The sequence below is a fragment of the Stegodyphus dumicola genome, chromosome 7 (genome assembly GCF_044657685.1).
Source record: "Stegodyphus dumicola isolate Sdum_Otavi_A_Nest chromosome 7, ASM4465768v1".
Lineage (NCBI taxonomy): Eukaryota > Metazoa > Arthropoda > Arachnida > Araneae > Eresidae > Stegodyphus > Stegodyphus dumicola.
Window position 1 is genome coordinate 61,065,312 of NC_140774.1, and position 15,722 is coordinate 61,081,033.

The 15,722-nt window shown below is 31.8% G+C and overlaps 1 protein-coding gene across 7 annotated transcripts in view; it reads left to right on the top strand.

Annotated features, from left to right (window-relative positions):
• Window positions 1-15,722, top strand: part of LRP1 (LDL receptor protein 1) — a 627,804-nt gene that overhangs the window by 441,915 nt on the left and 170,167 nt on the right. For all 7 annotated transcript variants that reach the window (XM_085820318.1, XM_085820321.1, XM_085820322.1 and 4 more), the window contains one exon: window positions 12,507-12,638. In XM_085820318.1, coding sequence (XP_085676444.1) covers window positions 12,507-12,638 — 132 coding nt within the window. The remainder of the gene's footprint in view (window positions 1-12,506; window positions 12,639-15,722) is intronic.

A 15,722-nucleotide genomic window follows, 5' to 3' on the forward strand; every position in this document is an offset into this window, starting at 1 on the left:
TATATTGCATTTTGTTTTATGTATTTACTTTTGTTGTATTCTCTGTATGTCTCTTGTATATATGTTTCATCATGCCACTCACTAATCCGAGCGAAAGCATCAGTGGAAATCATATCATGCATGTAGGGCTTAAGCCGCTGCCTTTCTGGAAAACCAATCTGTATGTTCCATTATGGAAATCCAATTCATGATGGTTTCTTAGATTAGAAGTGCAGTTTTCCTTAGCTAATGTTATTTGTGAAATAATTAAATTTGATCATATTGTGGCAGCAGTTGATGCTGATATCTTCATGTCCATGAGTAATGTTATTGATAATCCCCTGTTGATAAGCTGTTTGGAAATTTAAAGAAACATCTTATTGAATCTCACGCAGAGCATGAAGAATCAGGCATATGTACTTTGCTGCGAGGTATAGAAACTGCTGACTCACATCCATCTCATTTGCTTGCACATACATACTTTTCCTTTATATCAATTTTCCTTTCTCATTACTTTGCAGTTGGTACTTTAGAGGAAATACTCCTGAAATCTTTCTGGCTCATGCATTTTCCTGCTATCATATGCAGCATAGTAGGGGCTTTGAGTAATGGACTGTTACTGTTGGCTGTTGTGGTGGCCAAAAGTCAAAATCTGGCTGTGTCTCCTCAAATTAATGCAGTATGCAATGTGCCATCACTACAAATTGCACAGCTCACTCTGGAGGGGAGTGAACTGGTTGCAATTATGCATCATCATAGCTGCTCAAGAGACAAGAAATTTTAAAATCATAAAGGGTATAATTGCAGTCATTCCAGGGGCACTATAAAGAGCTGGCAATTAATCAATGCTTTTATCATATAAATTTTGGCTCTAATACTAAAAATATACTTCCCTTTTTTCTATATAGTACAAGGGAAAATAGTTCTGTTATTGCCATAATGTGACTGCCATTAAATCCCATTCTTTTGGCCAACTGTTCATCTAAATTGAAATTTTTGATTGATATAGCTGACATTTCTGTCCTTCCGGTTTATCACACCAAACAGTCTGTTGGTCCTTTATGGAACAAAAAGTCCTTTTGGTCTGCAAGCGAAACAAAAATCCCAACCTTTGATAATCAACATTTGTATCTTTACTTAAATTTGCAGCAAATGTTCACTTGGTGTTCACTTGTCGTAATTGCCAGAGTTAGTCAACCTATCATATGCATTGATTTTCTGAAGAAGTTTTAATTTATTAGTTGATGCTAAAAATAAAAATGGAATTGATACTGAGACAGTGCTGTCTTCACAGAAAAAGTTGGCTCATATTCTGTTGGGCAGCAGCATCTTAAGTATTCTTTTAGGTTCTTTCAAATTTGGTAAAATTTTAACAGAATATTCTGAACTTATTATTCTTTCATGATACATACCCAGAGAGTGACAAGATCACATTACCTTTCCCCACACTGAGACCTAGGAGCTTTCAGTATTTTTTAAACTGCATTAGCTATCGCCTGAGCTCCTTATGGTCACTCATGAGGAATTTGAGTTTCTCTTGTCACAGAGTATCATGCATCCATGAAAGTGTCCTTGGGCAAGCACCCTTCATATGGTTAAAAAGCAAATGGTGCATGGCATCCCTGGGGCAATTATCATCACTTGAATGCCATCACATTTCTAGGCCATTATCCTTTCCCCCATATACAAGACTATACCCTAGTATTTTATGGGAAAAGAGTACTGATTTAACTTTGCATATCCCCAGATCCCTGTTAATCCAACTGACATAAAACTATTTGCTGTAATAACCCCATTTGATTTATTTGAATTTCTCTTTATGCTATTTAGCCCCCCCCATAACACAGGGCAGACTTATTAGAGGAATCTGTAAATCAGGTGTTAGGTGGCCTAGATTTTTGTATACCCTATTTGGGTGATATTCTAATCCTGTCATCAAATGAGGGGCCACCTTAGGTAAATTTTAAATTGCATCAGATAGCATGGATTGAAACTTAACCCAACTAAATGTGTTCTATATTATATTCAGTCTGTTATTATTATAGGATAGTCCTCTGTGACCTTTTTGGGATGCTTTACAATATCTGTTAGGGTAAAACCACTTCCTGAAAAATCTCAAGCAATAGCAAATTTCCAAAACAAGAAACTATTACAGAGTTATGACATTTTTTCTCAATGCTTAATTTCTACCATCATTTCATCTGAGATTCTACCAGAACCAAAGCTCCCTTGCATGACTGCTAAGAGAGTCACCAGTTCCTTGGGACAATACTTTAACACAAGCATTTGAAACATGTGAAGATAATTAAGACACAATAACATGCTGAACAAATACTAATTACTAATAATAATAAGAAGAAGTCAAACAATGACAAAAACCTCTGAAAATATAATGCTGATTTTTATTGTTTGACTTCTGAATTAGTACATGTAAAGATACTTTATGAATTTGGTAACTATAGCTTATCATGGTCCTCATTAACAGCTGATGGCCAATGTTTCTAACAATGCTATTTGTGCTGTATTAAATGGTAAAGACTTGCAACCTCTAGCATTATTTTCACATAAACTGTGTTACCAGCAAAAAGTACAGCACCCATGACAGAGAGCTCTTAACAATCTATTCAACTGTAAAACAGTTTTAGAATAGTTTACTGGGCAACATTTTACAATATACATTGACCATAAACTCTTGACCTTCACTTTTTCAAAGAGGTCTGATTTAGGTTCCCCATGGCAACATGGACATCTCAACTGCATATCACAATTCAATATGGATGTCAGACATGTTACTGGATCTGATAATATTGGGGCTAACACTTTATCCTGTATAAATGAGATCTACCTAGTTCCAGCCGTCTTATCCACTGTGGCTGAGAAGCAGGCTAAAGACTCCCAGTTATCTTACCTACTTAGAAAGCCTGATCTCTTCAATTACAATTTTTGCAAATGTGTCCTAATTTGAAACTTTACTGTGATGTTAGTGCTGGAAAATGTCAACCGTATGTTTAAGCAAAATGCTACTCAGTCCGTTGACTTCATTGTTTATCATATCCAAGTATTTACAAGCGACTCCTTCAGTCGTAACATAATGCATAGGTATCGCTTTAACCCAATGAGAAAAATAATCTATAAAGACAACAAAGTATGTATACCCCTCAGATGGAAGAGGGGTATACATACTTTGTTGTCTCCTGTAGAGTAAGCTCCTGTAGAGTAAAGCTCCCGTAGAGTTATTCAAGATTAATTTGTGTGGCCAGGGATGTTAAAAGACATATTGAATTGAGCACGGTCTGTCAGGCCTGGTTCATGTGCTTATAGACTGTCAGATGTCAAAAATTCACTGACACAGTTGTAGCTCTTTGCATTTGTTTCATGCTGTATCTCAAAGATTCAAGTATGTTTACCTCAATATTATGGAAATCTTGCTTCCATCTGAGGGGTATACATACTTTGTTGTCTTTATAGATTATTTTTCTCGTTGGGTTAAAGCGATACCTATGCAGTATGTTATGACTGAAAGAATCGCTTGTAAATTCATTACACATAGGATTACAAGATTCAGAATCCCAAAAATTATAACTATGGACCAAAGCCAACAATTCAAGTCTCATTTAATTTCTTCACTCAGAAAGATTTTAAGAATTTGCTGCATTCGAACTTCTCATATCACCTCATCAAGCAGTAGACTGAACTGCTGTTAAAACAATTTCACCAGACCATTAAGCAATAAAGTGTCATCATAACATACACTGGATAGAAACTTTAACGTTTGTAATTCTTGGTCTCCACTCAGCATACAAAGAAGACTTTGAGGGCACTTGTTCTGATATGCTCCATGGAACAACTTTTTCAGGGTTCGTACAGTCCTAAAGAGCCCTTATAAGTCCTTAAATTTTTTGGAATTGATTTTTGGTCCTTAAAAGTCCTGAATTTCACCAAAAATTGTCAGAACATCCTTAATTTTAATCGTCTGAAATTTCTGTTTGTTTTTGCGACTACCATTTTGAGTGTGAATTAACATTTTAGAGTAATACAGGGTGTTTATAAAGTCTCGGAACCATTTTGATGTTTAATAACTCATAAATTAATAAAGATAGATTAAAATTAATAACATAAATGGTTAGATAGACTCAAAAAGTTTCATGACCCTTGTTAATGAACTTCCATGTGTGCCCCCTTCGCCGCACGGAGAATATCAAGTCAATGTTCAATTTCACGCCAGGTACCGGCAAACATGTCAGCATCCACAGAAGCTATTGCGGTTCTAATTCTTGCATAAATTCTGGAATAAAACATCACATACAAAAGTACTAGAACAAACACATCAAAAGTAAACATAACATTACAATAGTTGCCAAAAGCAAAAGAGAGAAAAATGCAATTAATGAGCAGACGATATTTAGAAAAGTACAAACATTTAGACTGGAAAATGAAAGTATCCGAAATTAACCACACATGCAGACGTTATTTACAAAAGTAAAGATATTCAAACATGAAAAGGAAAATATGTAAGTTATTCCATCAATAAATGCCATAAGTTTGTTTATATCTTCATTATTTTATGAGTTATTAAACATCAAAATGGGTCTGGGACTTTATAAACACCCTGTATTTTTGGCGATTTGCTGACAAATATGTTTATCTTTTGAATGGTTTCATGAGTTATAATTGTTCCTATTTCTAATACAAATACTCGAGTTTCTGAGCAAGAAGTGAAACATAAGCATTTCGAAATTATTTCATTTTTTCTAATGAAGAGCTTAAACAACTTTTCACTTTTTGGGATGTGAATTCTTTAATTAAACCGTTCTAAATTTGGCGACTTATCAACATTTTGGCGATTTTAAGATCTGTTTCTATAGAAAATTTTTAATTCCGAGATCTAGGAATTTTTCGGCAGTTTTTTTTAGAACATTGTAACATTGATAAATTTCATTTAAAAAAATGGTAATATTTTTTAATTATATTTATGAGATAAGATTAAAATAAAGCATTTTTATTTTTGCAGTGATATTATAACGTTCCATTTCAGCCATTTATTATATGTGGAAAATAAGCAAGGTATAATGCTATAAAGCACCATTTACGAAACAATTCTTAGCAAAATCAAACTAGCTATGTAATTAATTAAAAATGTATTTTTAATATTTTCATGGTAAGAGTTTTCCCCTGTAATTGTCTCAGAATATTCAGAATTCTCAAAATATACATCAGTTTTCTCCAGAGCTTAAATTGTGCCTGATCCCTGCTCCGGTACTTCTTAGTTTTGGGTATCAATCATAATTCTACCCGGAGCCCTAAATAAGAAAGCTGTGACACTTCTTTTTTGTACCTGAACAAAATTTCAGTAGAAATTTGATATCGAACATTTTGTTTTTAATATAATAATAAAATTATATTAAAAATCGCTTATTAAATTTTAATTTATAACTTCATATTTTAAATTTTTATTTAAACTATTTCTTTAAGCATTAATTATTGAATTATTTTAATATTTAATTTTTTAATTATTAGTGATTTTATTAACCAATTTTACTTCCTTGTACGAAGTAAAACGGAAGTATTGTTATTGCGAAAAATTTCAGGCAGCATATTTCAACGAAAATATCCATTTTGACCACTTTCGAATGCAATTTAACAACGTTTCTGCGTGATATCTGTACATAAGGACAGAATAAAAGACTCTTTTCCTCCAAAAAAATTATAAAACTGCTTTAAAGGGAATTCTGAAGAGAATTTTTTGTGGCGTCTGTACGAACGTATGTACGTACATATCTCGCATAACTCAAAAACGAGTAGCTTCAAAACATTGAAATTTTGTATATAAAACTGCGATAACATGTAGATGTGCACCTCGTATTTTGGTTGCAATCGGCCGTACCAAACGTATATAAATATATTTATATATATATATCCACTCTGTTACCCAGCTCAATGATCTCAGTTTCTTTACTCTTATATGTTTGTAAATTGTACATTTTTTGCTTTAAAAAGGATTGAATTATGTTGTTCTTATCTTCCGGTTAAGGTTTTTATGCCTTTAGTGAATCTGCATGCAATATTTTTAGAATTATCAACAATTTTAAAGTTGTTTAAGTGCCGCTAAGCCTAATAATTTTTTTGATGGTGGCCATTTCTTGATTACATTTGAAACAGCAGAGTAGTGGATTTGTTGCCAATCTAGAGTAACTTAGCTTCGCAACAACAAGGATAACGCCTTCATTTATTATTGCCAATTAAATCATGCTTAATTCTTTCTGGAATTTTTTCGAGGAAATAAGTGTTTGATTTACTTCGTAATTTTTAATATAGATATTTTGAGTTTTTATGTATTTTTGCCTTCTCTCGAAGTGAGAACTGAATTAATTGAATGAGAAATACTCAATGGTCTGTGAAAAACTGTTTCTTTTTTGTTTTGTTTGCTTAATTTCTTTTATACATCGTTCTAGCTTTATTATAGTATTTGAATAGAACATGTGGCAACGATTAGATAATTCTTTAAATGATATAAATTTTGTGCATTTTGAGTTATAATATGAATGAAATATAATACTGTTAAGTGAACCTAGTGCCAGAGTGTTGCTATGGTAAACAAATAGAGTGAATTTTAAAGAATGCATTTATTCTATTGTGGTTTATGCGCTGTCGGCGAAGTAGATTTAATTCAATCCAATAAGTTTAAACGAAATGCAAGAAAAAATGCGTATAATTTAATATTCTGTGCAAGAAAGTCATGTGGTGTACACATCAGATTTTTATTTATTTTGTACCTCTTTCCTGACGGTGTTCCAAGGGGCTCCAGCACATCCAATTTCAGAAATTAAGCCCTGTTTTTCTCTATCAAATTACTTTTACACTTTTTTCCTCCGATTTTTTTTTTTTTTTTTCCAAAGTATTTCTGGCTTAATGCTGTTATGAAATTGATAGGAGGAAAATTTTTTTTAGGATTTTATACATTGCAGCTTGAAAAGTTTAGAAAGATATGAAGGCAAGATTTATAGGCCCACGATTCTAGAAGATTCCAGAAAAATGTGACACAATTAAAAATGTCTCCATAGTATTAACACGTAATTTTTTACTTTTTGAAGAATGTCTGCAAGAACAATGAAAACATTATAGCTGTATGTTTTACTTCTGATACTAGAATCTTTTTCTTAACATTTTAATCTTCTCTTTGTTTTCTGTACTTTTCACTAGACACAAACATGGAAAATATCAAAAGGGCTTCTTATTATATGGACAGGCATTATAGAATGGAATTCTTTTATTAATAAAGATATTGAAAACTGACAATTTAAAAGATACATTTAATATATCTTAATGCATCATATACAGAGCTGGCACTACACATTTTCCTGATGCAGTCTCTGTGGATCTAAAATTCTGCTGCCATTCTAAATTCTACTTCCAATGCCTGTTCTAAATTCTAAAGGTTTTGCCATTTCTAGACTTTATTGCTCAATGTGTCACTAAATTCTAAAAAGTATGCCACATCAGCTCTCTAACTGAAGCTTACCATATATATTTCATATTTCTTCTGAATGTTCATATTACTAAAGAAATAGAAATTAGCAACTTTTTCTATACATTCTAAATGCATTTAGTTTATTTAAAATTTCAGAAATCTTAAATTAAATCCAAAAATTCTAAAATGAAAAGGAAACGTGTAAGAATGAAACTGAATACATAAAGAAAAACAAAATTATTCTTCAAAGTTATGTACAGCTATTATTATGTAAATTACCCAATTGTTTACAATTTCAGCCCTTACTATAATTTCCCATTTCCATTTTTTCACCAGAATGCAAATAAATCACTTAGACAGTTTTTAAACCGAGATTTTTGGAGTGTAAGACAAGAGTGTGTTTCTGACCTGCACTTGCTCACTGCATTAGTTCCTGCCAGCTCTGATAATTTGTAATTATTCGTCTTGGATTACTGTTGCCGACATTTGAGTTTGTGATGATGATAGAGTTCTTGAGCCAGCCTAAAATGAAATTTAATTGTATAGTATTTGACCACTAATCCATATTTTTAGTTTGAATTTCACTCTTCTCATTTCATTACATCACTACGAGCTGTAATTGATTTTGTTAGCATAAGAACATGCCTTTATTTTTGAAGTTCTTTATAAATAATAATCTTATTTAAACCTTTTTCGGACATTGTAGTTACTTTCAGACATAGTGATAATTTGCTTCGTATCTGTTGCTGTGTTTTGTACTATTTAACTTTTACCAGATCAAATAAACCCTCATAGGTACATTGTGGACAGGTTGACAGGTTAGGAGATAAAAACACGCAGAAACTAGTGAGAACATTCTTTTGTGTATTGAGACAAATTTCTAATTGTTAGAAAAGGTGCTTAAAGAGAAGGAAATCAATATAAATTAGCCAAAATATCTGGGATGGCTTCAAATTAAAAAGACGCATAAATATTTTGTTGAGTATTGTTGCTACAAAACTTTAATGTGTAATTATCCGAATATCGTTTAAGAATCAATGTCATAAATTACATGTATTTTAAACTGTGAAATATTATTAGATTGGGATTTTAATAGGGCCTTTTTTAACAAATATTGTTAAAAAATAAAGAAAATTTAATAGTAGCCATGTAAATCCATAATGACTATGGTTATCTTATACCTAATTTAATTACTTAAAACTAACTGCTTGCCCTTAAAAATTATCTCTACATATTAAAGCGAGTAAGCTTTAATATGCAGAGATAATTTTTAAGGCGGTGCAGCTGCACATCTGATGGTGCAAATAAATATTAAAGCGAGTTATTGCCTTTCATTAACCCTTACCGTAATCACAAGATAAAACACAAAAATGTAAAAATTCATGTAAAACTTTTTCGCATCTAGTGAGACTTAAAATAATGCAAAACAACTTATCACCTCTGGTGCTTTAGTGGCTTATTAGAACCGTAAAGTATATTTACTGAGTCACAACCCCTGGAACTCTACACGAAGCTACGACATTAACAACATCAGTTAACTTTCAGAACTTGCCAACTGTGCCTACATCAGGCCTTTCAGGTTTTTTCTGATCAATAGGTCTCTCTCTAGGTAAGCAGCAGCAGTGACAACAGCCAGCTTTTTGTTGTGAATCATGCTGATTATGATTTTACTTCTCATTTTAACCTATGCCGCTTGACATAAAATCTGCATACTATTGACTAAAGCTCTAGACTGAACAAATATGTGACAAAATGAGATATAAAATAAAATCAACATAAAACTGTTAGTAAAACGTAAATAAAATGTCACTTATCTCCTTTCAAATATGTTCAGTTCTTATAAATGTAAAATATATAATGCTCCTTAATAAGTTTCATATATTTTATTATCAGATTTAATAATAATTATGTTAATTAAGTCATGTTTAATACAATAATAATGCATCCTACTTACAGATCTATTTTATTTTTAGGATGGTATTACAAAAGTGAAGTTCAGGGATATATAATATTTTTAATTGAATTTATTCACTTCCCATTTGCTCATAGGTCCTTAATTTTTTTCATTAATGGTCCTTAAACGTCCTTAAAAGTACTTAATTTCCATGCGCAGAAATGTGTACGAACCCTGTTTTTCCTTACCAGGAGAATTTTTACAGCCTTCTAAGTAGCTGTTGCACGTGGATCCTGCAGTTTGCTTGAGGATCTGTGCAACACCATGTGGGAATTATCTCCACCTTCTACTTCCATACATATTAAAGCGTTTGTTTTGTACACCACTCATTAGAGACTTGCTTTTATATTTTTGTATGCAGTGTTAGTGTTAAAAGTACTATTGGGACAGCCATATAATAGTCCATATGACATTATTAAACAGACTTGTAGACATTTCACCATTCTGATGAATGGAAAAGAATCCGTTATTGGAATTTACCATTTGAAGACAGCCTTCACTACTCAGTACAATGTATCAACAACAACTCCAGTTACTCCTAGTGGCTGTTCGCCAATGACTCCAGTTACTCCTAGTTGGCTGTTCGCCAATGACTCCAGTTACTCCTAGTTGGCTGTTCACCAACGACTTCAGTTATCCCTAGTGGCAGCTCACAAACAGTACCATTTATTCCTAGTAATAATTCACCAAATTTGACTACTAGCTCAGCAGAAACAAGCACAATATCAGCTTTGCTTCCAAAGAAAACAACTCTTTCTGCTAGAGTAGGGAGATTTAGTCCTTACTGTGTCAGTACCTACAGTACTTGGGGAGGAATACTGTGGCAGTTTAAGAGTAATTTGACTTTTGAATTATTTTATTCTCTGTGTATGTTTATTTAGCTACAATATTTCATATAAAAGCTGTAAAGAAACTATATATATAGCAGTAACCGTGTTTGTATCTCAGTAATGTAGTCTCTCTCATGCTCACTTTCCAAGCATGCTTCTTGTAACATTTTATTTATTTATTTATTTATTTATTTTGTTAAATATAAAAGTGATTATATTGTGAATATGACGAGTGATTTAATTCTCTTCCACCATAATGACCTATCCATTATAGTGATATACACAATATAGCACAATTTTAACAAAAAAAAAGTTCAATAAGAATCGGATTCTGCCACCTTTTTTAATAGCCACGTTTTGTGTACATACACTAAATAGTTGCTTTTTCATTGGTTTTTACACGCTGCATATTTACTGAAAATTTTAGGCCAATCCAGATGTCATATATATTCATTTATATTAGTTTAATTGCTTAATACACTCAAAAGTTTTTAATCCTGACTCGTTGCAACTTCGGCGATTCCGGATTATAGATCATCAGTTTAAATCTGGGAAGATGGCATGCAGAAATTATAAAATTAAAAATATGAAACCGTAATTTATGAAATAAAGAGCAATTATGATCCAAAGGGTATCAAAATTTACAAAAAAAAAAAAAAAAAAAAAAGCTAGCTTAATATTTATTTGTTTACTTTATTAAATATTTCTTTCAACGCGCGCATGCGTAAAGCATACATTACGCATAGTCGAAATTAGAAAATTTCAACCAGAAAACTGTTGGATGTGTATTCATGATATTTATAATGACGAGGAATTTGATTTAAATCATATCAAAGATGAAGTACATCGAGATAAAATACTACATTTAGTAAGGAATTATAAGCCGAATAAAATAAAAACATCTACCCTGAAGATAATGATAGTGCTGACAGATCACCTTCCAGTTCATTGCGCGCCGCGTCATCCCTCCCCCACCCTCTGCCACAGAGCAGTGTGAAATTGATAAACATATTTCGGAATGGTTAGAGAATCAAAGGATATGTCTTTATCCATTTTTTGCAGCTATTCCACTTTTTGTTTGATGGACATCGAAACATTGTAGATCCTTTGGTAGCTCCAGATTCGGAAATTCTTTTTGACATAATCGAAAGTTCAAGCTTACTTTTATGAAATTGCTCTAACAGTCTGTAAAAAATAATAAACCAGATTCAATTAGAAGCTTAAGGAACAACGCAATCTGCAACATTAACTGAAAGAGATAATTAGATCATTTTAGCTTAGCTTATACTGTCCATTATACATTAAGCGTGCATGCGTAAATGCATATGCACATGTGTAAGTGTATTATGTGCGTGCATTGCGCATGCGCAGAAAGTTTGTAGCTTTGAGGTCCGGATTATAGATTATTCCGGATTATGGACGTCTGGATTAAATCCATTTGACTGTATATATACAGAGTATTGTATTGTGTTTTTATGTTATTTAAATCAGCAGAAATATTTAAAATATATAAATAAATAAAGCTTAATGCTACTTAAAAAATATCTCTTTTACTTGCTCTAAAAGAAAGCAAATAGGGATATCTAGATGCATTTTTAATGAAACATAAAAACTGTTTTTCTGCAAACACGTTCGCTGCCAAAACTGAAATTGTGAGTCCGTTCATACATTCTGAGATCCTTTCTATGTCTTTATGCTTTTAAATTATTGTCTGTAGTTTTTTTATAAGTATAACAGATTACTTTTAGCAGTAAATAAATTCAGAGTATAATCATAGTTCGCATATAATTTTTTTGCTCCCTGTATCAACTCAATAACTGGGAACTATATAAGCAATACTCATCTGTTCTGCACATTCCTGCAAAACTCTTGCATGTTCAATTAGTTTTATGTGAGTGACCGAACAAGAATTTGAGCAGACCATTTATTAAGATTCTCAAGTAAACAGTGACCCCGCAATAATTAGATTTGATTACTAAAGCTTTAGTTATCTCTTCCTGTACAATAAGCACCTAAATACTGCATGCATTTGCTACAACAATAGGCATCCTGTGTGATTTAGGTAAGGTGTTCAATAATAAGTTATCTCATGCTAAATAAACTCAGTCTGCTGACCATGAGTTTTTAGATAGATGGCAGTATATGTATTTAGTAATGTGTAATATTTTCTAGTGACTTGTTTTTATGAACATTAATTAGAAGCTAAAATTTTTGCTGAAGTACTTCTCTGCATAATGTAGTAAATTTTGTTATGAATGTGTTATGTTTATTCTAGATAAGCATAGTTGCCTTTTGACTCAGTTCAAATGTCCCAGAAATGGAACAACCCAAGCATACTGCATTAGTTTAGCTAGCCATTGTGATGGTACTAAAGATTGCTTAGGTGGTGAAGATGAAGTGAATTGCAGTAAGTGTTTAACTTATATGAATCCTCCTCCAAAAAAAATCAATTAAGATATTTGTAGTTCATTAAAACATATTATGAAACTTCAAAAAATTATATTAATTGCATATTCCATGCAGTTTATTTTTCAGTGTTTGTGTAATGCCTTTTTTGTTATAATACAGTCAAAAGTCTTTAATCCGGACTTGTCGGGACTTCGGCGATTCCGGATTATAGATCATCAGTTTAAATCCAGTAAGATGGCATGCAGAAATTATAAAATTAAAAATATGAAACGCAATTTATGAAATAAAGAGCAATTATGATCTAAAGGGTATCAAAATTTACAAAAAAAAAAGCTTTATATTTATTTCTTTACTTTATTAAACATTTCTTTCAACGTGCGCATGCGTAAATAAATTACGCATAGTCGAAATTAGAAAATTGCAACCAGAAAACTATTTGATATGTATTCGTGATATTTATAATGATGAGGGATTTGATTTAAATCATATTAAAGACAGAGTACATCGAGGTGAAATACTACGTTTAGTAAGGAATTATAAGCCGAATAAAATAAAAACATCTGCCCTCAAGATAAGGATGCTGACAGATCAACTTCCAGGTCATTGCGTGCCGCATCGGGTCCCCCACCTCAATGCAGAGCAGCGTGAAATTGATAAACATATTTCGGAATGATTAGAGAATTAAAGGATATGACCTTTATCTACTTTTTGTTTGATGGACATCGAAACATGCTTTCGCTTTGTAGATCCTTTGGTAGCTCCATAATCGGAAATTCTTTTTGACATAATCGAAAGTTCAAGCTTACTTTTATATAATTGCTCTAACAGTCTGCAAAAAATAATAAGCCGGATCCAATTAGAAGATTAAGGAACAACTCAATCTGTAACATTAACTGAGGTGGTGGTGTATTTAATTATATCAAAGCACACTAGGGCTCTCTGCCTAAGGGGAGGGATGCCTTCGTGGAAGACTTTCTATGGGAAACTGACCCGTATACACGTTACACATGGGGAAAACCCCAAAAACAATCATGCAGCCAGCCTGTCCGCGAGATTCGAACCTCGGACCGAACTACCAGTGTTCAGCGACATTACCACTCGGCTGCTGGTGGGCCACAACATTAACTGAAATAGATAATTAGATAATTTTAGCTTAGCTTATATCGACCGTTACGTTTAATACGTAAATGTATTATGCACATGCATAAAGGTATTATCCGCATGTGTTGACGCATGCGCAGAAAGTTTGTAGCTTTGACGTCCGGATTAAAGACTTTTGACTGTATAAGGGCTGGGGTCATGAGTGAGTCCACATGTTGTAATGAAAGTTTCAAAGATAAAAATAAGAAAAATATATGTATGCATGTATTAGTTAATTATTTGATAATGGGCTTAAAAAAATAATTTTAAATGTTTAAATCAGCAAATTATATATGAAAAAAAAATGAATGAAACTGAAATTACAAAACATTGCATACAAAATGTAAATATATAGATATATTTACTTGTAAACACAAATAAAAATCCATCATCTATATGTTGTGTATTTTTTTAATATACAGTGATATATGTACATAATTTCTTTAAATTTTAATTTTATTGTTGTTTCTAAAATTAAACATGATTGCTGATGCTTTAGAAGTACATGTAGCGGTGCTCCTTATAACTTGATAAGCTTATTCTTATTCATTGGCAATGATGTGCATTATTTCAAGACCGTATTATTTATGAGAAAAGAAGCTGATGCTTGAATTTTTGTTTCACTGCTTAGTAAATCATTCACATGTGGTTTCAACTACACTCCTATAATATCCAAAGCTATGTTATAACAGAGAAAACCTGTACATTTTGGGAGATCAGCTCTGTAAAATTAAGACGGAAAGCAGTTCTTAATCTTCCAGAATTGGTATATATTTTCCTAAAAGGTCTTATTTATCTTAGTGTTTGTTACTTTATGTATTAAAATTGTGTCAAGAAAAGATATTCAGAAGTATTTATTTTCTAATTAATTTTCATTTTCATGATTTTGCAGGAATCAAATTACTCATTTCAGAAAGGATGGCAAATTCATGCTTAATTATCAAGCTTAAAAAATTTACTGTGAAATTAAAAACTTCAGAACAAATTGAATATAGTATAATAATGGCCTAAAATTTGTGAAATTATGTTTGTTTTCCATTCAAATGAAAATTATCTACCATAGAGTAATATATATCGATTTATTGAGATAAATCATCTATATCTAATTCATATGGTTATCATCATATGAAATAGAAATAAATCTTTCTATTGCAGTGCATCCAAAAAAGCAAGATATAGCTTTGAAAGATGAAATAGAGCGTTAAGGTTCTACTGTACAAAAGCAAAGTTCATGAATACTATTATAAAGCTATAAAATAATGTCTTTAAATAACAAGGAAATTTTTTTTTTTATTTAAATGAAAGCCTTAGTGTAGTTAAATCATTTAATGAACTCTAAAATGCATAAAACTCATAGCCTATAAAGCCAGAAATCATGAGATTATTTTCTCTATTTGTAATAAGTGTAGAGATTCTGTGTATAATTAAAATTTTGATAAGAAAGTAAATTAAAAACTCTTTCATTAACTGTTCTAAACTCACTCTGTATAAATTAAATACAATCTGATTTGCTGAATAAAAATTTCATGGTTTTATTTCACTATTTAAATATGGCTTAAATTACATTATTTCATGATAGGAAGGCTCTTCTGAAGCTTTTTCCCCCCTAACTAAATGTTCAAATAAAATAAATGCAACAGAAAGAAAACAACATGTTGATTATGCTAAATGCTAGTTGAAACTAATATTGCTCCATAATATACCCACAATAAAAGGTGTGTATGCTAGTTGAAAATTGGGCTGTACTACCACTCTAAAAATGCATATGCTTTGGTAGTTTCCCTCCTATTTTTTGTTTCTGTCTAGCAGTTTCAGCTTATGATTTCAAAATTTTTTATTTACTTCCTAATCCCCAACCCCCACCCCCCCCCCAAAAAAAAGAAAAAGAAAAGACCAGTTCTGAATTTTTATATTTGTATTTGCATGTGCATTTCAAGGCCAT